Source organism: Halichondria panicea, chromosome 3 (genome assembly GCF_963675165.1).
Source record: "Halichondria panicea chromosome 3, odHalPani1.1, whole genome shotgun sequence".
NCBI classification, from domain to species: Eukaryota; Metazoa; Porifera; class Demospongiae; order Suberitida; family Halichondriidae; genus Halichondria; species Halichondria panicea.
The window spans coordinates 3,660,152-3,685,598 of NC_087379.1; the positions used below are offsets into that span (position 1 = coordinate 3,660,152).

The 25,447-nt window shown below is 40.6% G+C and overlaps 2 protein-coding genes, 1 long non-coding RNA gene and 1 pseudogene across 7 annotated transcripts; 3 read left to right on the forward strand and 1 right to left on the reverse strand.

Annotated features, from left to right (window-relative positions):
• On the reverse strand, nt 1–4,673 carry LOC135333616 (uncharacterized). 2 transcript variants are annotated; one of them, XR_010393999.1, is made up of 6 exons: nt 2,856–4,673; nt 2,592–2,727; nt 2,095–2,346; nt 1,195–1,938; nt 479–988; nt 1–319 (listed from the first exon to the last, which is right to left on the reverse strand). It is a non-coding gene; the product is annotated as an uncharacterized LOC135333616 (long non-coding RNA). The 2 variants fall into 2 exon arrangements; XR_010394000.1 differs by having other exon boundaries at nt 2,095–2,380.
• A 2,051-nt stretch (nt 4,674–6,724) lies between these two features.
• Nucleotides 6,725–16,868, forward strand: LOC135333617 (uncharacterized). Of its 4 annotated transcripts, none has more exons than XR_010394002.1 (8): nt 6,725–9,027; nt 14,049–14,085; nt 14,390–14,526; nt 15,148–15,307; nt 15,424–15,692; nt 15,744–15,852; nt 16,566–16,613; nt 16,708–16,868. XR_010394002.1 is itself a non-coding variant. In XM_064528599.1 (8 exons), exons 1-4 carry the CDS (start codon nt 13,977–13,979, stop codon nt 15,444–15,446), a joined length of 429 nt encoding a protein of 142 aa, XP_064384669.1. In that variant the 5' UTR covers nt 13,038–13,976; the 3' UTR covers nt 15,447–15,547; nt 15,600–15,692; nt 15,744–15,852; nt 16,566–16,613; nt 16,708–16,868. The 4 variants fall into 4 exon arrangements, 3 of the variants coding, with proteins under 3 accessions (XP_064384669.1, XP_064384668.1, XP_064384667.1); XM_064528599.1 differs by lacking the exon at nt 6,725–9,027 and having other exon boundaries at nt 13,038–14,085; nt 15,424–15,547; nt 15,600–15,692; XM_064528598.1 differs by lacking the exon at nt 6,725–9,027 and having other exon boundaries at nt 13,038–14,085; nt 15,744–16,221.
• Nucleotides 16,869–19,528: 2,660 nt separating this feature from the next.
• On the forward strand, nt 19,529–23,735 carry LOC135333609 (uncharacterized; annotated as a pseudogene).
• A 284-nt stretch (nt 23,736–24,019) lies between these two features.
• On the forward strand, nt 24,020–25,021 carry LOC135333610 (transcription factor 19-like). The gene is made up of 7 exons (XM_064528593.1): nt 24,020–24,061; nt 24,127–24,165; nt 24,307–24,357; nt 24,446–24,487; nt 24,551–24,598; nt 24,656–24,697; nt 24,756–25,021. Exons 4-7 carry the CDS (start codon nt 24,475–24,477, stop codon nt 24,893–24,895), a joined length of 243 nt encoding a protein of 80 aa, XP_064384663.1. The 5' UTR covers nt 24,020–24,061; nt 24,127–24,165; nt 24,307–24,357; nt 24,446–24,474; the 3' UTR covers nt 24,896–25,021.
• The last annotated feature ends 426 nt before the right edge of the window (nt 25,022–25,447 follow it).

The following is a 25,447-nucleotide window of genomic DNA, read 5'->3' on the forward strand; positions in this document are numbered from 1 at the left end:
AGCTCCCCGGTTTTGCAACAGGTGCTACAAGTGCAATTGAGCAAGATGGCACAAAATCATCTTTACGAGTAACATTTTGGAAACAACATAGTAACGAACAATGTGAGACATGTGCTAGATTTGTACAGAGTTGCCGAGCGGGGAGAAAGCCTAAGGTTCGGAAGGGGGGGGAAACATGACAGCATTACTAATGGGCATATGCTCCAGTCGATTCACTCCATGAAATTAATGCCCCAACTTTCAACGTCCCAGTCGAGGTTCAGTGACACACCACCCCCAATCCAGCTCTGCCAATCTTGTGACAACATTTTGGACGAGCCTGTGGAAACAAAGTGTAGACACAGTATATGTAAACGCCCAGTGTGCTCTGAAAATTTCTAAATCTATCGGATGTCAGACCCTTTCCCGACCCTTTCCCGAGGCACTTTCAAGAATTTTAGGTTACACTGTGACCATCCCAAGTGCAAGGCTGTCGTACCTTTGACTAGTCTCCGTGACCATGTGACCAGATGCTCTCCAACCCTGGCAAGACAGGTGTTAATGATTCAAACTCCGTCTCCACAGTCCACCCCCGGTCCTAGTAACCAGTCCACACCCAGTGTCACACCCAGTGGTGGCCGTCCAGAAACCCCTCTCACCCGGTCTCGCTCCAGTCCATTCTCGAGTCACCACTTGACAGAACCCCAACAAAAGCAGTTGCGTCGCGAAGATTGTTGCACAAGAGCGAGTTACCAACAGGGGGACAGGTAAGGGAAATGTATCTTATATTTTCACACCAAAATTTACGTACCTAGCCCATTTGCTTGAGTCGGATTCGTAAACCTCGGAAAGACTCCTTGTCTACCTGCACCAGAACTCTAGGAAAGAGTCAGAGTCATGGGTGATTCTTCAGCTAAGAGACAGCTGGAGGATGAATTTCGTAGAACTTCCCCAGAGGCTAGACAGCAAATCCTCAGAAATGCCAAGATCACTGAGACCACCGTGTCACCTGAAGAGGTTTTAGCTATGAAAGCTGATCTCTCAGTATACCATGGAATAAGCTAAGACATCTTAAACGGTAAGTCAAATAGACAATCCAATCAAATAGACAATACAATAATTATACGTATGTACGTACATGAAGGTGGATATGCCATTGGGGGAAAAGGCTATCAAGTGAGGCCAAGCAGCGAAAACTCATTAAGAATATCATACCTGTTGACATCCTAGCTGAGGAGGCCATGTTTACTTTCAACAGAACAGGGGGAGGGTTTGAGATTCGTGGTGCTGCTTATGCCCAAGTCCCTGACATCAGCAAGTTAGTGATTTGGTTGTTGGATTCCAACCAGAGGTAATTAGTACTCGTTTCAAGCTTGACATTTCACAATTAGTTGCACTCGACTGACGTGGCACAACGGATTGATCCCAGATGATGAATGAAGTTTGGGTTAAGGTTGGAGGAGACAAAGGTGGTGGGACATTTAAGATGTCCCTGCAGCTTGCAAACGTAGCTCACCCTAACTCAATCAACAACACATTTGTGTTTGCCTGCTTTGAGGCTAACGATTCTGTCACGAATCTTCACGATAGTCTCGATGGGTACAGAGACCAAGTCCCAAGTCGAGGCCCTCATGGCATTGACATGGCAGTAAGTACCACAATGAAGGTGATAACCAACAAAGTACAATTGATTTTTCAGGGACAGTGTTTTTTTGTTTGGGGACTACGAGTTCCAGTGCAGAATATACGGACTTTCAGGGGCAGCTGGTCAGTTAAGCACAAATGTTCTTTAAGTGTTCAGTTCGATCTTACATGTCGACATTGTTGCTTGTGGTGCCATGTCACATCCACTGAGATGCAGCTATCACCATCCAGTCCAACGAAGCGGAATCAGAGCTCCCCTCCCCTCGTACACTAGACATCGATCACACAAAGTTTATTCAGAAGGGTGGTGGGAACCTGAAGAAAGCGAAAGAGTACAACAATGTAATTTAGATCAGGTAAGTAAACAAAACCTTAAATTGTCAAAATAGAGATTATCAATGGAAAATTCTTTATTAGGGTGTGTCTACCAAGCCTACACATCAGTTTAGGTGTTTTTCTTAAGCTTTTCACCTTGTTTGAGGAGGATGTCCATCACTTGGACGTGCTGATAGCTCTTCAGCAACGCTCACATGGTCATGCCGGAGGCATAGGTTTCCAGAAGCACATCGACAACCTGCACATTGACAACCTCCGCATGGACAACCTCCGAGAAATGGATACGCTGTATCATGAGGCCGACGAACTGGAAGATGAAGCAGACTTCTTCGACGATCTTGCGATCTGGACAACTCTCGATCATGAAGCAGTGATCAACTTGAGTCCCTGCGAGAGCAAGCAAGAGATTGTAGAAGGAGAGCTGCAGATTTAGTAAGCTATATTATATTTTCTTTGTAATGAGTAATTATAATTATACTTATGGCCAAAAAACCAAAGTGCCCTTTGACAAGCAAGACAGTCCATGCAATCGGGGTATTGAGAAGGTGCTTAAAACCATAGGTGTCGAACGACAGGCCTATTATTCCGGGACATTTGTTGTCCATACTTGTCTAAAGGTATATGTAACTTACGTTGTGATAATAATTATAGCAACCCAACATCGGCCTCATTACATCATCCATCATCGAGACAACTATGATCCACTGTCCGCTATTAGCAGACGACTCTGAGGTGATAGCAGAAAGATTTGTTTGCAAATTGCCACAACTGTATTAGAAGAGAGCGAAGTGTCACAGTTAGGTATGCACATTTACATTATACGTGAAACAACTATGGGACATTTTGCAGAGAACAGCATTAAAGAGAACAGCATTAAAGACTTTATGAAGGCTTACCGAATGGCTAATAAGAGAGTCACTCCCAAGCTTCATATGCTGGAGGACAACATAGTGCCATGGATCAGGAGATGGGGTGTGGGAGTAGGCTTCCACTCAGAGCAAGGGGCAGAATCCATCCACACCCAAGTCTAGTCTACGCCAACATCTGTCCTTCTCTTGATTGTAGGTATCCTAGCCCTGAAATTTTCAGGGCAGTTCTTCAGATAATGTTCTTTCATCACTCTCTCGAGCCTTTGAGTTGGATTGCGGGTGCTGGCATAAATGTTTGGCTATGGCCGGCCGGCTATTATATAATTATTACAGTTGAGGTGCTAGCTCTACCCTCTCAACAGAAAAGTGTCTTACTGTGCTGAGTCTTTAGCTAGCTAGCTACTATAAGTTCCCTAGCTTTCAACTGGTACATGGTATAGTATACTGGGCACTCACACACACTGGTAGCAAAATTCTATGATGTATAAAACTCAACGCAGCAGCTGCCTTTCTTCTTCTCTTTACAACATCCTCTCTGCTCCAGAAAATTGTTGAACTCGCAGTGCAGTCTTTTGAAAACTGCCACCCTACCAAAGCGTAACTTTTCAACCGCTCACAGGGTGAGCGTCAAACTTGGACCAAAGAAGAGAGCTCCTCTCGTCTTGTTGTTGTTCAATGTTTTTGTGCTGATATCAGCAATACTGAATGATTTGCACGTACTCAATTAGGGCTACCCCCAGGAAATACCAGTCAAAAATTAAAAATTTATTGCGCATGCTCAGAACTAAAAGTCATTGTAATGAAACCATCGTGACACATGTTGGCCTCAGGGTAATGCCAGGAGGGAGACCAATCACATGTTCAGGTTTGAGAAGCTTATATGGCACTCTTGTTTGAGATTCACCAACAGCATTAAAAATAATTATGATCATGAGTATAATTATATACCTGCTTGGAAACAACTCATAAAACTCACAATATTTGGCACGACTGAACGCAACTCTTTCATGCTTGAAGGCTGGGGTTAGCACTGATATAATAACAGGAACACACCTGGTTTAGTTGAGGATGTGGGATTGGTCTCCAAGAATTTACAACCACTCTGAGTACCTGTCATTGAACGTCACGTGTACTCCAAACTTCTCAGCCCAGTCACATCAGCCCAGTCACAGTCACACAAAAACAAAAACAAAAACAAGTATATACAATGGACTTGTAGTAGTCTCTGAAATAAATATGTAACAGAAACCATATATAACGTATCAACCGTATGTATACGCGTATCAATTGTGGATATACATGTATGCGCTCACAGTACATAGGCAAAAGTAAGCCATTGTTACAGTGATCAATCTTACATGTACATTCTTGCAGGTTGCTCAAAATTCTTTGAGTTTCGTGCCAAAGTGTGTGGATTCTCCACCATCGGCCATTTGTTTGTACTTCCCACTTCCCTTTCTCTTCACCAGTCATCTGCTTCCACTTTTCAGCAGCCAAGCGGTTCTTCTACCCCAGGTCAGAGAGTGCCTGCAATTAAGTGAGTGTGATGATATCACCGTACTAAACCACAAAGCACGATAGCAATAATAATTAATCATTGGCTAACTATAGCTACTTAAAGCCCAGTGTATAAGTAGCATCAAGATACGCCCTTGGTAGCATATATCTAACTGGAGGAAAATTGAGCCAGACGGTTATCCATGTATCCATGTATAAATATAATTATGTGTAATACCCGAAGTATACACATGTTGGAATTTCAACAGCAATTAATTCGCCATGGACGTAAACTTTAAGATGTATCTAAACTATAACGGCAAGGAAAAGACATGTGAAATGTTATAATAGCTATATATAGGGTTGACCTTATGAGATTCTGTATCATAATAGCGAATGCGTGGGTGAATGCTCACTGATTTTATACTACATCTACACAGCTAAAAAGAAGCTAGACCCTTGTTGGCAAGAGTAGGATAGATGGGTGGGCCTTCGGGCATCAGGAAGGCTGGAGGAAGGGTGGGGCAAACTACAAGCTGTACGGACAAGCTTGCTGTTTGTTTTCAATAGTTTATTCCAGTGGGTATAATTATGGGTATAATTATGACACGTATTGTCCACGTATTGTCCACTATCGAATTTATGCCATCATTGGCCGCCTCGCGCCCTCGTCCTCGGCTGATGTAGTTATAATTATTATCATGACGACTCCTTACCAAATCATGCCTTGAGGCGAGGCGATGCGACCGTGTAATAAAAATATAACACGAAAGGGACTGTATGACTTTTATTACACCCTTGTAATTTTAACAACGTGCAGGCATAGCGTAGGAATATGTTTTAGGGGGGGTCTCACTTATTGGGACAAGCACTGCAAGAGGGGCTCCAGCCCCTGGAGCCCCCTGCTGTATAAATATTTGTAACACCAGTTTAAGACATGTATGAGCCATGGAGGGGCCAGCGGAATCTTCATGAAAAAATTTATAAAGGTAACACGTACCTACAATTATAATTGTAACAATTGGGAGACCTCAGCTTCTGTGGAGGTTTTTTCGGCATGGGTTTTTCTGTGTCATTGCTCTGGCACCTCTTCCTCTTATTTCCTATCCAATTCTATAATGGGGCCATAATGGGGCCATATGCATGCATTGTTCAAAATATAATTATTTCGAGTACATGTAGGAACTAAGGGTAGAGGAATGGGGGGGGGGCAACATCACACGGTTACCTCCACTCTATATCAATGCACAGCAACGTGGGGTATATCTTTCTCCAGTGAGATACCGTAATTAATGTTGTACACTGTTTATAGAACCCCTCAAATTAGTGTCTATAGTGCAGGCTTTTAGTACGCAGGTGGATCTACGTTTGATTTTTGGTATCTGTATGCATCTAGACAGTTATAATGCATCCACATACATGTAATAATGTTCTAGTAAAAGGTAAAGTGCTTGGTATATTAAAAGCACCGTAACAAATTAATTACAGCAACCAGTTGGTGCTTTTTTAGTTCTAAAATTGTGTTCAGTCTGGTTAAGGTTATGTTCAATGTTCAATCTGCATAGGTACGGTAGTTACATACCAACCTTAATTGCACTTTCTTCTTTTCCAAACATCTTTTGAAGTCTCCATGCCACCATCATATGCTTTAACTATCTCTCCTCCTCTGAAAACTCTACCTTTGCCTTTGGAATTGCCATGGTTGCTACACAAATCCACACGTACACGTGGGTATTTCAATATTTTGTGTTTTCCAGTCCAGCTGTAATACTTGATTACAACAGGTAACAACTAGTACCTAATAGCCCGGAAATAACATGTGAAGCGGGTGGTTTATATGTACTTATGACATCATTGGTGATGAATAATATTATCATTAACGTTGAAATCCCTACAGAGAACACCTGACATGGCAACACCTGACATGGCAACACTTCATGGTGTTACACCCCCTGCTAGTTTGCCACTGCTGGGTCGTGACCCGTGGGGAAGGCAGGGCATAGGAGATCGGCTAGTTTAAAATTAAGCCTTGCAGTTTGCCACGTCGTCACCCGTGGGGAAGGCAGGGCATAGGAGATCGGCAAGTCTAAAATTACAATCGAAGAAACTTTGAAGATATTGCCGAGCCCTTAAGCAGTGCAACAGTCCTTGTCGTTTTTTGATGGACATTTAACGCGAATGGTGGTTTAACGCTGAAAGACAGCATGGATGTGGAATTGATGTGGAATTGAAGCATGCACTTCGAAATTAAAGTCAACCTCGAAAATATGCTCATCTGCTAGCATCGAGTTCGATGACAGCATGGCTCCAGATGAAACACGCATGATAAAATTAATGACTGAAACCAATACTCAGTCAATACAAAGTCAATACAATTGTTTCTAAAGTGGTGAAACACATCAATAAAGTCCAAAGCCACCGTGATGCTTCATAGCATACAAAAAGGCATACAAAAAGTGTTCACGGAAGGCAGAGTACTTCGTAGGTAAGGTAATGGAAAGACTGCAAGTAGATGCTGTAGGATACGGTGAAACATGCCATTTCTGAGAAGCTCAGAAATGGTATAGCTTGTGAAGAACGCTAGTACATCTTGAAGTGTAACGTCTGAATACAACATTTTAACATAATTATGTAACGATAAACTTTGACCTACAAAAGATGTAGGTATTCTGTATTGGCACTGCTACCAACCGATGAAAATGACTTCGACTCAAGCAGATTGAGTATTGAATCTTACTTTGATTATGGGCTAATGGGCTAACGAATTACAACACGTGTACTAATAGGCCTTTTCACAATAAGCTATGGAATGTCTGCATGACACAGTAATTAGTTTTCCTTTAACTGGGTGAAGTTTTACTATCACTGCAATGTCGTTCAGTTAGTACTAAGGATGCCAAAAGAAAATTTGAAGCACCAAAGTGGCTTGTGAAAAAACTCCTTAGCTTACCTGCATCCAAGAAAGTAGTTTCCGACTTCACAAAGAAATACTTGAAAAATATTGGGTACTCCGTGCCAGATTCCAGCCATAAACTGGATCGATCCAGTGCTTTGACATGGAGAGCAATGCTTTTGACCAAATTCGGAACATCTTCAACCGAGAGTGGTTTCGTCACGTCCACCAGTTTGTCATGACACTCAGTGAGCTATGTCATACACATTACCTATAGTTAATACCTTTTCCACAGCATTCTTCACCTCAATTTCTTCTTTTCCAGTAATGAGGGTAACCTGAACCACCTTGAACCAAGGACATCCCAACGAGAATACCAATACGTTTGTAGTGTTCATCCTGAATATGAAACTGGTCACACCACACGTATACACCACACGTATCTTTCCCTACTTCTCCCACAAACCAAGTCTAGAAAATAAAAAGCTATTAATGAAACACACACAATTTACACGGCCGGCACAGTGCACAAAACGTTCCATTCATACTTAAGTACTTACCGTTACTCTCTTGAATGGACTGAAATTCTTTTTGCGAGTTTCCCACAGTAGGCTCATATCTCAGGTTTCAGCATATCTACCGTTACTCTCTTGAATGGACTGAAATTCTTTTTGCGAGTTTCCCGCAGTAGGCTCATGCTTGCTGCTGCTTAATAACATCATGTAGGCTTGATATATTTTAGAAAGCATCTCTCTCACGGCTCAGAGCCATTGTAAACTCCATCAGGGCACTTTCAGTTTCAGTAACATCTTACTGTAGCTGCATAATAATATCGTCCAAGACTAGCCATCCATAAGGCATGGCATTTCTTTCAAACATAAAAAAAAAACAGTGAATCTGAATCTACTCACCAAGGAGAGCACAAATGCGTTGTTCCTGAACTCCTAACTCTTCTTCTTACTGACGATCTTTACAAAAATGCAGGTAAAGGTGGCCATCTAAATTGTGCAGCTAGCGGCGAATTGTTCCTTTATAGTGGCCGCGGTCAGTTGATTTAAAGCCGCAGCGCTAGTGCTTTAAATAGAAATTAATTCAAACTACTGACACCATGGTACCAAGACACAAGCAGTAAGCTAGCTAGCTATAATTATGGCTTATTAAGTGAGATGATTATATGTGAACTAGACAAATAAATTTATTATAATTATGCATGTGCTGTAACTGCTCTAGCTGATATATAAAGTCCTTTTGTTTGTCTTCCACTGTACAGGTGGAAAAAAATTACTTGCAATTTGAAGAGAGCTGTATATCTATCCATTAAGCTTACTCACGTATTATAATTAATTGCAGGAGGGCCTTGAGCAGAGCGTTTCAGATTTAGAGCCTGAAAATAATTTGGTACTTTTGGGCTGGCCAAGGCTGCATGGTTATTGAAGCTTCTGTCCCCTTCCAGGCCTATCCACTTGTAGGGGGGGAAGTTGTGTACAGTACATTAGGCCACTCCAAATGAGACTGTAGTTTCCCGTCAGAGACTCTAGTAAATTATAAGCGGATGTATCATAATGACTATCAATGAGGTTGCTAAAGCAAGAAGCGCGAGTTGGACGGGAAACTACAGTCTCATTTGGAGTGGCCTTAGCTATGAGCCTGTGCCTGTGTGTGTGTGGGGGGGGGGTACAGTTTATCACTGCTATCAGAGCTATATCCTCCTCCCCCCCAGCTCCTGGTGACGACTGACGGCTAGCCACAGGGATCACTCGAGACGATATTGGCCAGCCCGGGGCCCTCCTTGACAGCTACATTGTACATGTAGGTACATGTCCACCTACATGTACATGTTGCTCTTTAGGAAATCAAATCCTATACAAAAAATAATTATTGTCCGTATTATTATTCTCCCGCGGTGCCTAGATTTCCAAACTGCAAAACCTCGAGTATATCTGAGTAGGTAGAAATAATTCTGCCCCCTATTATGCTTTTGAGCACTGCCCCAAATTCAGCCTATTATGTAGTCGGGCGTCGCCTCCCTCTGTAAGGGAGGTCGGGAATCAAGCCTGTCCACAGTTTTGTTCTGGCCTGTTACGCAATAGCATCATGAATATTATCAAGAGTTTATGATAGAGAGAGAGTATCGAACGTAGGCATACTGTACATCAGATGTATGCGGAGAGTAACGTGACTTCCTGTATCTGTCACAAGCTTGGAATTTGCACACTGACCAATCCAAGTGTGGGTGATGTCATCTATCAAGAAAGTAGATTACATCACGGTTGATAGATTACATCACCCACGCTTGGATTGGTCAGGTCAAATTCCAAGCTTGTGACAGATACAGGAAGTCACGTTACTCACAGTATGCCTACGTTCGATACTCTCTCTATCATAAACTCTTGATATTATTCATTCTAGCCGTATTAAAGTGGGTGTTGCTCCTGTGCAAAGTTGCTCGTGTGCAAAATTTACACGTGGTAAAATTAAGTGGGTGTGATCAATCCACTTGAAAAATACTGCAATCTCAGGTACATAGGCTTGGTTCCTGTCCTCCTTCCTAGCTTATAGTTTTCTACAGTCCTACTACCTCTCTGTAAAATCTGGAGCTTTGAATCCACTCTTTCTACTGTACCGAAGCGCTTTGTCTAAGCATGCATCCATATCCACCAATTTAGCAATTTTGAGTGGGCGTTTCTCAACTGTGCTGTTTTATCTAAACCAAGATAGTAGAGGGGACACCCCTTTTTGCTCATTACACGCTCCTTTTTACTCAACTAGCCTCATCCAACGGAGGTGCTTGGCCTTTATCTCTGGGTTAACTTAGTAATAGTAATAAACTTAGGCACTTGGCTGTTGGGCACTTGGCTGTTGTACAAGAAACAAACATTTAGATGTGATGAGCCTGCTTGACTTTGCTGACTTTAAAACGAAGTCACTAGAATTTGACCGCATGACTCAGTATTATGGTCCTCTACTATCTATGACTAAACATTAATGCGTAAGTATTTCTTTGTTCTATCAGAGCCTGCTCCAATATGTCCCTTTTCCCAGAGCCTGTCACATAATTATATTTATGTTACGTCCACAAAGCTATCACTAGCACCAAGAGTATATGATAGAGGAGAGAGTATCGAACGTAGGCATAATTGTATGCGGAGAGTAACGTGACTTCCTGTATCTGTCACAACCCTGGAATTTGCACACTGACCAATCCAAGTGTGGGTGATGTCATTATCAAGAAAGTAGATTACATCACCCACACTTGGATGGGTTGATAGATTACATCACCCACGCTTGGATTGGTCAGTGTGCAAATTCCAAGCTTGTGACAGATACAGGAAGTCACGTTACTCTCCGCATACATCTGATACACATGCAGTATGCCTACTCGATACTCTCTCTCTATCATAAACTCTTGCTCTCAACACAGCAGAGGTTGTCTGTACATAAGTAGACTGGATAACAAGTCAAATATGAAAACAATTACAATTATGAAGGATTATGAAGATCATAAAATACATAAATTTTACTGCAAAAACATTCAGGTATATTGCTGCTCAAATGTAGGTAAAATTACACAAACACAGGAGGCCGTGGAGAGTGATTGTTCGTCATTGTTCATGCCGTATACAAAGAGTCAGCGTGCTCTTGTCGTACCTTTTTTTGCCGGGTTACACACTCATGTTTTCTTGTAATCTATACCCCACAAACAAAACGGATGCAGAGCACCACCGCAACTCGATCTTAGTAGATACAAAGGGTGTTCCTGCATGTACAAGGAAAATCATTTGAAAACAGTGGTGATGTTTTGGAGGAGTTAAAACAAGAACAAAGGACATGAATAGGAATTAGTCTCATGAATCAGCCGCTCCCTAGAGAGACTGTCTGCACTTTAGTCTAAATTTTTTGGCCAGGTCGGACCAATCAGATCAAAGATTGACATAAATTAAAGGAATGATAAAAAGCGTATACTATATGCGTTTTATACAGTAGGACACATTTATAGCTAGCGCTGGGCTACTGTTAGCCAGTCAAGGAGCTATAGTAAGTTGAGTTGACTGCACTAGTGCTGTGCAATAGACAGCCCTGAGTGCTACTCCTAGTTGATAGTTCAAATGCATAGTTGGTAGTTGCTACTTGATAGTTTAAACGCGTAGTTGGCAGTTGGGAGTTGGGAGTTGGCAGTTTGTATAACCTTTAAACTTTGCAACAATAATTAGCCTGCTTTTATGTAAGTTAAAATTGATACTGACACCAATAGATATCTAGCTGGTCTAAAACGGCAATATTAATCATATATGTACAGTAGGGAGGGAGGGGGGGGAATATAGAAACAGGTTTTGCATGGCACTTTTTATAAATCTTAGATTCTATTGAGGTTGAGGTTATGGTTAAAAGATTAGAGGCTGTGCAAAGATCTATAATATCAAGAGTTCATTAGGAAGAGTACGCAACTCCACTTAAAACCATAATAGGCGTTTCTTCAACCCTCGTCACAACCGGCCTATAACCACATGCTGTTGTATAAACTGTAAAATCAAATATGCAATGAATAACATATTTATGTATGTGATAATTATCACTACTGACGCTGATAATATTCAACCAAAATGGAATGCTGTGCTTTTTGTTGATGATGTCATTTACAACTGCCAGTAGGAAAGGCAATGAGTTACTAATTTTATTCATTGCCTTTCCTACTTGTTGCGGTTACAACAGCCAGTATCTGTGACGTAGGAAGTGAGGAATGCTTTTTATGCACAGTCTATTGGAGTTGCGTACTCTTCCTAATGAACTCTTGATAATATATACAACATTTGCTAACTGGCGTAGAAGATGTAGTCTTTACTAACGTGTGTCCACTATACAATGTACATTAAGTAGGGCTTGTCCCCATCAATGAAGGCTTAGAGAAACAGATTAATTCCTGGCATTAGTTTGTTGCGAAGTTTAAAGGTCACGAACTACCAATTGCCAACTGCCAATTGCCAACTCCCAACTAGGAGTAGCACTCAGGGCCACCGTAGTGCAACCTTTTCTTGTTTTTAGCAACGTTCTTGGAGCAAGCTAAACAAAAATTCATAGCTGCTAAGTCAAGCGTTTGCGGTTGACCTTTTACATGCGTTGGAAATAATCGAATTCTTTTGGTTTTGACACTGATGTAATGGCATCCATTGTGCAATGACCTCTGGACTAAGACTAAAGTGCACCTCTAGGGAGCGGCTGATTCATATGAGACTAAATAGGAACTATTTGTGTTGAGTTCGACCTTCATAAAGTTTTCATACTTCACTGAAATTGAATGTTTCATATACAGGGTTTTGCAGAATCTTTGCAATATCTACAAAAAAGCGTTGTGCATTGAAGCGTTCCTTATATGGTTATCTTATATGGTTACCTGTTATCAACCAGAAAGTTGTAGATCTTAGTCAGCATGTCACTATTCTCCATCTTGTATCCCAAATAATGCCTTGATCTTTTTGAATTTTGTTTCCCAATCAGGCATTTCACCACAATAAATTATGTAATGACACCACAATGTGTAAACATTAGATATCCATATAAGGAACGCTCTATTTCAAAGATTCTGCAAAACCCTGTACTAATGGATTCCTTGTTAAAAAGCGCTTCTATCTAAAACTGACTTATGTAGACACACGTTATCTATTGTATATAGTATCATTGTTGTGTTTTGTGGCTTACCAGGACCTCAAGAATCTAGGAAGCAACAAAGAAGATTGATTCTGCTAGGTGCTGGGTGGGGTTTAAATGGACACGTGGTGATTAGCGCGCATGCGCATTAGATCCAGAATAAGGTGCAGACATGGGAGGGATGGGAGGGAGGGAACGTCTGGTCACTATTGCAGCAATTCCGTGGACCCCTGCCAGAATGTTGGCAGTGCCAATCAGGTTTGTCCACGTCATAGTGGGGCGGTAACACCCCGTATATTTTCCGCATAAAATGAACGTGAAAAGAAGGATTATTGACTCTAGCAAAGGCTAATTTTAGTGTTGAACCATACCTGGCTGCGAAGGAACTCGGTTACAAGGACCTCAGACCAAGCAAGAGCTAGCTAGCTGCGAAGGAAAATATTTGTCTACATGTGAATTTGGTTAATTAACAAATATCTTGCACGTGACTACATTCCTCAGTGCTGCTGCAATAGTGACCAGACGTTCCCTCCCTCCCACGTCTGCTTGCGAGACTAAGGAATAAGGCCCTTAAAGGCACTTCATTATTTATGGTACCAACCCTGAGTACCGTATAGCGGGTAAGTTTCGTGGGGTAAAAAATTCGTTCAACTCGAGAAGTTTACTAAGATATCTCGATCAAGAATCTTGGGGCAAATGACGCATGTACAGACAGTGTATACCAGGCCGTTGGCCTGGAATCAAGGCTAACCTACAACTTACTTAGAATTTCTAGTAAAGAGGGATTTCAGGTTGGTTGGCAGAAGTTAAAAGTTGAAGTGCACTCAACCCATGACCACGCAGTGTCCTACTAATGCAATTAGTTGTCATGGCTGACTGCACTTCAACTTTTAACTTCTGTCAACCAACCTGAAAAGTTATATCCTCAAAGGCAAGGTTTTTTGCATGCGCACTAATATCTAGATGGGTAAGACACCATTTTGTCAGTGTCCATGTGATTTAGAAGCCCTCAGGCACTTTGTAGTTCCCTCGGGATACTAAAGGGCTTCTAAATCCCATAGATACCTCCAAAACAGTGTCTAACTGCGTCACATAATATTTATTTACTTTACTACATGTACATGTATACGTTGAATTCATTAAAATGTTTCTCACAACACATTGTTCATTTTCGTTTTGTGGTGCAGATCGCAGCCATCTTACTGACGGCAAGTTGTGTGAAAGGTAAGAAACACAAAATAGATCCAAAACTAGAGCATTGGAAAACAGTTGATCTTTTTTATTTTGTGATTCCCCCGCTATAAAATTACTGGATCTGCCCCTGGCTGCATCGCATGATTAGTGTTGAAATAATGATCTACGTAAGAGCCAGTGTACAAGTTAGTTTATGCTCTCTTGTATTCAACTTATTCAACTTATTGTGTTGTTGTTGTGTTGTAAATAGCAGTGATTTAGCTTCCAGGAGATCCTACGCACCTTGGGTTAATTAATGGTGCTCTGATTGGTCAGTGTATCTGTTTCTGTACAGGGCAAATCGTGGACCTGGTGTCACCGTCACCAACCAGCTATTGTGACGGTGATGCTACGACATGCCGGGTTAGTGGGCCTGCAATCTTTTGGCAGGCCTCACCGTTTTTAGATGCCGCTGTAGGGTATCAGACTCAGGTAGGTTAAGGCCGTTTTTTCTTGAAATTGAAGAAAAAGTGTACTATAAAAAATCTCGTCAATTACACATTATTTTTTCCAAAATGTATTGTAAACATGAATACCGATAACATTATTACCATGGTTACTATCTTGTGCGTTAACTGTGACCAAATACGACTTACCTTAACCAATAGTTTTGAATATGCTGCCTCCAATACCGAAGCCATATTGGTATCAAAAGAAAGCTCTTAGTGAGATCTACTAGAAACAAGGTGGATATTTGGTATAAACTCATTTTAGCTCTGATTACATCAACTTTGTTGAAAAAAATGCTCAGAAAACGTGAAAATTTATAATTTGTATGCCTACTGTATACAAAATACGTGATAGCAGCCCTAAATATCTGTACTGTATTTCTTTTAATACTAAGATTGTACCATGAAAGTGATTGTTTAACAAGTTAACATACGCAACAAGGTGGTAATCATGGCAATGATGTTATCATCCTGATCCATTTTACGTATATAATATGAATGCCAAATATATAAAGGTACACAATGAAACCATTACACAACAACAATGAATGGATTGCAATGCACCCATATTTATGAAACGGACTTAACCAACCTGTGTTTGCAGGACTCACCGCCAGCCACCAACACATTTGCTGATGGGGATATTTCCATATCCCTCATCAGCAATAACCCTCTGGCATCAGAGTTGGTATTGAGAGGCATTGACACTGTCAATATCACATGCTCAACACTGGTATCCAAATCTATACAACTGACACGATCATGTGAGTACCAGTGTGGCTTAGTAAAACTACATGCAAGTTGTAGTGTCATTATTCCTACACATTATTCCTACATGTATTCCCCCCAAACTATACTATTTGTTTCTTTATGTTTGCAGCAACACCCACCCCCTGTGGTTAATGCCACCATGACATACACTGGTGGGGCTGTTTTCCATATTAGTCCAAAATTGGTACCTAGGTGGTGTCCTTGGTAGTGTGACAATTAACCAAATGACAGTGGTGAGGTTCAACGTAACTGAAAATTACGTTGATATGAACCTCACCCTGTCAGGTAATGACCACCTTACAGCAGAAGTGAGGGTTGTTTCTAGGTGTGGTCAGGTGTCTGCACCGAGAAACACGAACGACATTTATATCATATCAAGTGAGTCACAATCACTCAAATGGGGACAAGCCTAATAATGTTTTTGTGCAGCTCGATCTCTTGGTGCAGACCCAACAATGACAGACCTATACCAGTGATAACGTTGTCAACGCTCTTTGTTTTGTCTGTTTTGGTTTTGTCTGTTCTGATGGTCATTGTGGTAAGTGAAATTTAGACTGAATGATGGCTAATACTACGTACACTAATTAGATTACATGCAAATTCCCTGTGTTCGTTTTACACATAATAATTATTATCAGCAATTCCCACTTGTTGTACAAGCTTAGTGTGTCCTGGACTTGTACAGTCATGCATGCACTCATGTCAACAGATACTAATACTCACAGCTTGTAAGTTAACCACATTGCTTAGCCACAAGCAATACAAGCGTAGGTTGAGCTAGTTATGCCTCGGTGCGCAGAGGTATACGGTAGTGTGTTTGTGTGTGTGTGTGTGTGTGTAGACTGTTACAGCTGCTGTGTCTGTGTGTGTAGACTGTTACAGCTGCTCAAGGATCAATGAAGTGCAAGTAAGAGTTTCTATAGGCTTCTAGTCATGTTTTCTTGGATTCGTATTTGTGGATTTGCAAAGTAAAGCTTTGTTCTCGAGTTATGCCTGCTGACTTGCAGCCATAATATTAGGCTTGAACTTTTGGCATCTAATCGTGATCATTACCCACTCTTTGTGCTGCAAAATTAAAAATGTTCATCATAATGTATAAAAGCTAGCTTTATGTTATGTAGCTTTGGCACCTCCATCGAGGTATCAGCGCTTTAATTTTTCAGGTGACCCTATCGTACCTTATCTGTGAAAATCAGTGCATTTGTAAATTCTCACCTAGCTTGTTATTGAATGATATTGTTTATGTTGTAGTGCTGGAAATATCAAGGCCACTTTAGGCGGACCACTCATCATTCATCGGTTAGTTCAACATGCCTATATTAATAACATGCTCAAAAGTATGCTATAATAGTCTAGCTCTATATTTTGTCACATTGTCCTATTCCTTTATTAGAATGCTGAAGAACTTCCTACTGAGACTAAACAGTGTAATTACCTAATTAGAACGTAAATAGTAGTCTTAGTCTGTAATTTTTGGAGAAATCTATATAGCAGTCCTAGTACTTTTTACATACACCGAGTATGTATATTGAAATTTTATTCTGAAATTTTTATTCTGAGCTGTATAATAATTATTGCTATACTAATACTAGTACAAGAACTGCATGATTGTTATAACAGACTGATACCAAAAAAAATGCAATCAGTGTAAATAAATTCATGTAGCAAGTTGCTGTTTTTACTGCAGATATTCGATTAAGCTAGTGTACCACAAAAAGTGTACAAACAAGTGCAAAAAACATTGTGTGAAAAAATAGGAGGAAGTAGAGCTGAGCGGCTCATACACCAATGGAGTGTTCGTGTTGGTGCTGGTTATTTATAGACTTGAAAGTTGCAAAAACTGAAGGAGAAGTAGTGCTGTGCATGCATGGACCTCACTCAAACCATGCCAATTAATTAAGGGATGTCTATAATTATACCGAATGCAAAGTATACAAGTATAATTTTTTTATAGAGCGCACAGTGTGGAATTTTGCAATAATAAAAAGAAAAAGACAAAAGACATTATACAGACAAAGGTGCAAAAGACATTATACAACAAGATAATTTCTTGCTAATTAAACTGTCTTTGAAGTACCGGTTTATCAATCTCTCTTTGATATAATATCTTGAAGTACCAGTTCATCGAACTCACCTAAGAATGGGAATGAGTAATAAAATTATCATTTGTATAAGTGTATAATCATTTCTTACCAGTGCTTTTCAAAAAAGGGCATACAAATCTTGTAGTCCCTGTGGTCAGTGTCATCTTTAAATAACCGATGAAAGAGGAGCCCAACCTGCTTCCAATCTAAATTTTTAGCAGTCCACTGATTTGATACAAATCTAGGCAAGCGGTACATTTCATTTTCAGGTTCGTTCGAGGTGTCACTACAGAACTCGCTTGATATGATCAGTGCACCTGTGTCCGCACGAATGCTTCTGTCTAAGTCTATTAGAACCAAAGTGGTCCAATCCACTGCCACACAAACATGTTTAGTTGATGAAGCTCTTCGATGATTTGCACTAAAACTTCTAAGTACCAATACACTTTTTTTTTTATTTCGTTAGGCACGAGCGGTGGTAAGTACATTTGGTACCTGAAGTAGGTAAACGGGTTAGTTCCACAGGAAATGGGAAACCCGATTGACTTGGATCTCCACCCTTCATTTAACAGAACGAACAATCTCGATACCTCCGCCTGACCAGCTGCTGAGTTGAATTCACGATGACGACACTCTGGCCAGACATGATTTGTTTTGCTCCAGCCCCAAATGTCCCAGTGATGTTGTTTGGGCATACTGGGTAAGCAAAGAGGAAACGTTTTGATTCATCCCATCTCTTGTCCCAAAGAGTTTTATTCTTTAAATAGACGCGTTTGAGAGAGGCATGAAGGTCACAAGGGACATGATCCTCGATGAATTTCATATGATGATAATTCCATGTCACCGTGACCAAGAGAACGCATTGAATACTCCCATACGGAAAGTAAAACCCTTGAAGGGATTTTTCTTGGATACACCGGTTTCTCAGTGATGACAGCATTTGTGCTAAGTGAATGGCTAGCTTTAGAGTAGTGTCCTTGTATGATTCGACCTCGCATATAAAAAATGTTGCTCCAGTTTCATCTTTAATTGTTACGTCCGGAAATCTTCGGGTTTTAACCGGCATTGCGTTGATGTCTGGCAATAGTTTCAAAGCTTTGCCCACTAGAACTTTGACTTTCAAAGCTTTTGATATGTAATCACCAGCTCTAGTTTCGCTTGTAAGATTCACAGATACCTTCAAGCCGTCATCCAAGGCATCCAAACAGTAGAGTGTAGGGGGGGGTTGGACATTTCTGTCAATCAAATGTTTTAATGCTGACGTACTAAATGACGTACTAAATGGCGACTTTGATAAAGTGCTGGCCGAAGGGAGAATTGGTATGATGGCACTCGAAATCGAATTCCTGGATAATTCTATGAAGGAAATAATGAGTGGTGGTTATTATAAGCACGAGGTTCTTAATTAGGCACCTAACACTTTGTGAGCGAAGCAACACACTGCTCCATGCCCACTCGTTTTATTTACCAGTACAGTACGAGCATATCTAGTGATAGAACACTAGCTAAGTTGTGTTTACCCCTATGGCGCTGAAGAGTCCAGCCATCTTCTTCTTTGGAGTTTCTTCGTAGCCCCGAGACGGTAGATTTCCTGCCTAAATTTAAATTAAGTCATTTGACTTAACAAATTCCACAGAGGCAATACTTGCATTTCATTGGGTTAAAAATCACATTACAGTCTCTAGACCTAATCCTAGCTCTACTTGATTTTGATATTAGGCCATACCAAGTTAATGTTTAATGGTTTTACTCAGGTAGAGTAATCAATCGAATATCGGGCGGCACCTATTTCCGGACACGGCCACGCCTAACTAGAGAACAGCTGTGATCATTTATTGCCAGCAGTACATAGCAGGGGCCCCTACTAACCTGGACACAAAATTTCGAGTCGTATCATTAGTCGTAGTAGAAGCAAGAGCTCTTGAAACGCAAAATACGGACATACGCATGATCATCCAATCTGTTGTATTCTCGTTTAGCCACTGCAGAGACCTCTTGTAAAGAGCAAACAGAACGATAAGTATACCTAAAGAAAGATAGACTACTGTGCTATACAAACAGCATCTAAACAAAACTCTTGGTGCTATACAAATTACACAGTTCAAGTAATCGTTGTAGTGAAGGTTAAAGTGCGGACATCTTCTCTTCCATTGCTGCCTCCCTGATCACACTACCTCAGCAGATCGATTTCAAACACGTGGATGGATTAAAGTTAGCTGATGAACGTGTGCATGTGAAGGGCTCTGTACTGGACCTTTAGCTTGCTTTGAAATTTGTGAGTTACACTTACTTGGTTGTAATGTTTTTGTACACAGTGTGTATGATTAAACTGTTACATGAACCTGAGACTTTCTGAATAATAGTCAGATGCTCTTACTACTGAGCTACCAGAGCTCTTAGGCATTGGAACGGAGAATATAATTTCAAATTCAAGCCTAGAGCTTTGTAATAGGCCATATGTGTAGTTTAGCCTGTAAAGGGGCATGTGATTGGCATGCCAGCACACCTAAGGCCAGGCACGTGTGTAAAAGTATGCCCCTTGAATAGAAATATAGTGCTAGCTATTCTGCACATACATTTAAACGTACACAGTCTCATGCCCAGCCACTTTACCTGTGGTAGGCTAATTGCAAGAACCTGCTGTTGTGGGTATAAGGCACAGGATACAAAGTATTCCTTTGGTTTTTAATATGCATATTTTTGTTGTTTGCAGTTGTTTGATGGCTCAGCTCAGCTTGAATGACCGTGTGTTTGTCGCACGAAGAACTTTTACTCTCTCGCCACCGCGATAGTCAACCTCTTACAAGTCATGGACTGAAAGTACCCTCTATAAAGTATACTTAGCACATATTGAAGATGGGCTCTCAGTTTGGGGCGAGAAGTGGCCCACCAAAGCTCCTCACTGATGAGGAAGAGAATGAACTTGTTAGTTTTCTCTGTGGTTGGTTGTGCATCAATGGGCTATGCAAAATCCAAACAGGAAGTTTTGGCACTGGTTCGTAACATTGTTCAAACAAAAGGACTTCGAACTGCCGTAGTCACTGATGGGTGGTGGACCTCGTTTAAGAAGAGGCATGGTGAACTAGCTGTACGTGCTGCAGAGCCATTATCATACTCAAGGGCTGTAGCAAGTTCTCCCCAAGTACTTTCTTGCTATTATGACTTGTTGGAGCAGACGCTGACAGAGAATGATTTACTCGATTGCCCATCCCAAATCTACAACATGGACGAAACAGGCATGCCCCTCGACCCTGCACCTCCAAAAATCATCACTGTCAGAGGTGTAAAACACCCAATAAAAATCTCAACCGGAAATAAAGCACAGCTTACATGTGTTTCAGCTGTCAGTGCAACAGGTCAAATCATTCCTCCTATGATTATATTTGACAGAATGAACATTAAAACAGCTTGGACTTATGGAGAAGTACCAGGAACTAGGTATGGAACATCAAAAAATGGATGGATTGATAGTGTGTTGTTTGAAGACTGGTTTAAGTGCCAATTTTTGCCTAATGCATCTCCAGTGCGTCCTGTGTTGTTAATAATGGATGGCCATTCTACCCATTACCAGCCGAGTACTGTGAGACTTGCAGCTTCGGAGCAGGTAATACTCTTCTGTCTCCCGCCGAATACAACGCATTTAACACAACCCCTTGATAAGGGCTGTTTTGGGCCACTGAAGCGTGCCTGGAGGAAGGACTGGAGGAAGGAATGTCATAGTTATATGGCACAAAGTGGTGGAAAAATGGTGACCCGATACGAGTTTTCTCGGCTGTTCAACAAAGCATGGTTTGCATCAATGACCCCCCCAGCTAATGCCATAAGTGGATTTCGATGCACAGGCATAGTCCCTTTTAATCGAGAGGCAATTAGGCTACCTGTTGCTGATTTTAAGGATCGGGTTTCAAGCTTGGCACAGGAAACAGGCCTTAATTTCATACCACTCTACAACTGCAGTCCATCAAGATCTATACATCTAAATGATGCAAGTGTTGAAGAAACAGACTCTTCTGATGGTGACTCCCCTGCTAAGAGTCCTGCTAAAAACAGCTGTGTTCTACGACAGACTGCTGTTACGAAATGTCTTTCTGCAGTGACGGTGCCTGAGTTGCACACCCAACAAGCTAAGCCAGTTGGCAGTGGACGGGTGCTAACAAGTTCTGAAAATCTGAAGATTATTAACCAAAAGGAACAAATGAAGCTTGAGAAGGAACTTAAGAAGAAACAAGCTCAGCAGAAGAGACTTCAGAAGCAAGAAGCAAAGAAACAGAAACAGAAGCAAACTCTCACACCCGCAAGGTTGCCCAAAGAATCGACTAACTGTGAGTCAAAGTACTGTTATGTTTGGTCGTATAATTATAGCTTATAATTATTTATGCAGCTGTTCCTGAGAGTGATGTTGTCTTCACCGACAACGAGTGGGACCGTTTTGAAACGAGGCTGCTTGAAGGCTATGATCTTGCACCAAAGGGAAGGTATAAACTATGGCTTGAAATGTATCATCCACAAGGTGGGTTTTGTGTGTTACATGTGGAACGTTACATTCGTTCTCTAGAGTGTACAGTACGTGTACACACATTTTTGTTTCATACATGTAGCTGGTGGTACCTGTAACAAACAAACTGACGAGCGTGAGTCGGATTTAGAAGTGTCTCCTCAACCAGGTACTTACATGTACAATACACTTCATTATACACTTTACGTAATATTTGTTTCCTGCTTTTGAAGATGCTGATGATTCAGAAGGTAGAAGATCGTTCGGACCAGGTACATGTACATATTATATGTGCTGTATTGGATATTTGCGAACACAATAATGACTGGTTTTTTTTATTACTGTAGATGATTATTGTGATCCTATTGTGGATGCCCTTTTTGATAGTTGGTGCTATTCAGGAGATGAATCTATTGGACCAGGTAAAGAATATAATATGTACTCATGATACAGCGTGTTTGATTTTCACTCTGTAATACAGTTGTGTACCCTATAATAACATGCTGCTTTGTTCAGATCGTGAAACAGAGTCTGTGCCTGATACTACTGGCAGTTGTCTGCCGAGAGCTGGTGAGCTACAATGTAAATGTTTGCTGTACTATAATTGTACAAAGTTACATAATTAATTTATACAGTATGTTTATTAGAAACTTTTTTATTTCAGGCTCACAGGAAGTTACTCCACCTGTTCCTGGGAACAGTCAAGGTATATCTCACACATGAATATGTGAATGAGTGTGCATACATGTACCATATACAGGTACAGTTGCATACATGATAAGCCAACATGATTCACACAGATCCGTTATCAGTAAAGAGCTGTAAATATAAACTGGTAAATTATTGGGTAGTTTTTGGAAAGTTCATTTTGCGCCATTTTAGTCTCGCAGAAAGTTTCACCACCTGGTCCTGTGAACAGTACAGAGTCTGTGTCCAACAAGAAGCTTCCCCCTCTTGGGCGCCCACGGAAAACTGGTACAGTATGTTTTGTATAATTTTACTGTGAGGGGACAAACTTATAAATTTCATTTTTGCGTAGTCTCCCAGAAGGTTACTCCACCCATTAAAATAACTGTAAATAGTCAAGGTGTTTAAAAAATACATGCAGACGTTGTGGCTTTGAAAATTAACGTCTAATTAATTTATTTACGAGCTGAGAATAGTGGGTCAAGAGTTGAGGGTATATGTACATTTGATTTGTACTTACATGTAACCATTAGGCACTAAAATTTAATGGTACATAATCGCTACATGTACTTGTATAGCATGATCACATGTACTAGCTACATGTACGTGTATATGGATCGTATAGTGTAATAATAATGTTAACTATTGGATCATAATAGTAACCTTTACTGGATCATAATAATAACTATTTGCATATTAATAACTTTATTATGATACAATAGTTTATACGTTATTATTACAATCCAATGGTTGCGTTATTATTACGATCTAATGGTTGCGTTATTATTACGATCCAATAGTTAACGTTATTATTACACTGTGCGATCCAATTAAATGCATACATGTAGGTGACCTTCATGTTTTATAATTGAGCTGCTGCGAAGAAAAATGGCAGTCTCATCAGTCAAGACAGCAAGAAACGTCCTGTTAGGTGCCCAAGGAAAACTGGTATGTTGTATAATTATGCTGTAAGCATGTGGGACAAACTTATAAACTTTCATTTTGCTTCTTTTTAGTCTCCCGGAAGGTTACTCTACCTGTTACAGCAACTGTGAACAGTCAAGGTGTTTAAAAATACATGCAGACATTGTGGCTTTGGAAATAATTATTAAGGTGTCTCGTTTATTTATTTAGGAGCTGAGAATACTGGATCACAGGAAGTTGAAGGTATATTATACCATCATTAGGCACTAAATGGTTCATGATCGCTACTTGGTGTAGCATGATCCAACCTACAGACATGTAGTAGTTAATTATAAATGCGTTAATTGTCACAGAGCCTGTGTCAGCTACTGCGAAGAAAAATGGCAGGCTCATCAGTCAAGGTCCAGACAGCAAGAAAGGCCCTGTTGGCCGCCCGAAGAAAACGGGTATGTTGTATAAATATGCTGTGAGGGGACAAACTTATAACTTTTCATTTTGCTTCTCTTTAGTCTCCCGGAAGGTTACTCCACCCGTTACAGTAACCGGGAATAGTCAAGGTGTTTAAAAAATACATGCAGACATTGTGGCTTTGAAAATTAACGTCTAATTAATAATTATTTAGGAGCTGAGAATAGTGGGTCAAGATCACAGGAAGTTGAAGGTAAACCAGTAAGTTGTATACACTGTTCCATTTTTGTCTCAATAATGGAGGTAAATATGCACCACACTGTCTGCACCTAGCCTCACGTCATGTGCTTACTGTCTGGTTATTGTACATAATGTAAATTTATGATCTTTGCAGAGCCTGTGTCAGTTACACACTGTAGTACTGCTGGTCATGCAACGAGAACTGGTAAGCTACAGTTAATTTAGAATAGTAGTACACACTTACTTATAAGTTTTACATGTATACACCTTTATATTTGTTTTCTTAAAATTAGTGCTGCGGAGGGTTTCTCCACTTTGTCCTATGAACACTCGAGGTATTACACACACACACACTCATGACATTGAGCTCTACAGTTATACAAATCATTTTCTCTCAGAGTCTGTGGCTATCAACAAGCACAATGTTGGGCGTCCAAGGAAGACTAGTAAGTTGTGAGAAAGTAACGTATATATTAGAAACTTGATATTGCTCCATATTTCAGTCTCGCAGAAGGTTACTAAAACTGGTGTTGTGAGCAGTCAAGGTATTCCCTTCACACTTGTATGCACCCATTGTCATTAAAGTTAATGTTTCTTGTGTAGGTCTGTGCATCAGCCGTAGGTGCACTAATGCTGATAGTGGTGATTGGGTGAAGTGTGACAATTGTGGGCAATGGTATCACTGTGAATGTGTGGGAATTGTTATAGAAAATGCCAAAGAAATCCGTTTTGAATGCTGTTAGATCTATTTTTTTGTGAATCATTTTGCAGTATTGTGTTATATAACTGTTCATTAGTTTTATAATTTTTCATTAGTCATGTGTTTTTCATTAGTCATGTGATGTTTGGTATGATTGGTAGAGTCTACACACTGTGTACAAAAACATTACAACCAAGTAAGTGTAACTCACAAATTTCAAAGCAAGCTAAAGGTCCAGTACAGAGCCCTTCACATGCACACGTTCATCAGCTAACTTTAATCCATCCACGTGTTTGAAATTGATCTGCTGAGGTAGTGTGATCAGGGAGGCAGCAATGAAAGAGAAGATGTCCGCACTTTAACCTTCACTACAACGATTACTTGAACTGTGTAATTTGTATAGCACCAAGAGTTTTGTTTAGATGCTGTTTGTATAGCACAGTAGTCTATCTTTCTTTAGGTATACTTATCGTTCTGTTTGCTCTTTACAAGAGGTCTCTGCAGTGGCTAAACGAGAATACAACAGATTGGATGATCATGCGTATGTCCGTATTTTGCGTTTCAAGAGCTCTTGCTTCTACTACGACTAATGATA

Coding starts and splice junctions, on each gene's coding strand:
- LOC135333617 (XM_064528598.1), top strand. CDS start 13,977: ATGTACATGTATACGTTGAATTCATTAAAATGTTTCTCACAACACATT. Junction 14,527..15,147: donor CTGTAGGGTATCAGACTCAG/GTAGGTTAAGGC, acceptor CTGTGTTTGCAG/GACTCACCGCCAGCCACCAA. Junction 15,308..15,423: donor TATACAACTGACACGATCAT/GTGAGTACCAGT, acceptor TTATGTTTGCAG/CAACACCCACCCCCTGTGGT.
- LOC135333610 (XM_064528593.1), top strand. Junction 24,599..24,655: donor TGGGCGTCCAAGGAAGACTA/GTAAGTTGTGAG, acceptor TCCATATTTCAG/TCTCGCAGAAGGTTACTAAA. Junction 24,698..24,755: donor TGGTGTTGTGAGCAGTCAAG/GTATTCCCTTCA, acceptor TTTCTTGTGTAG/GTCTGTGCATCAGCCGTAGG.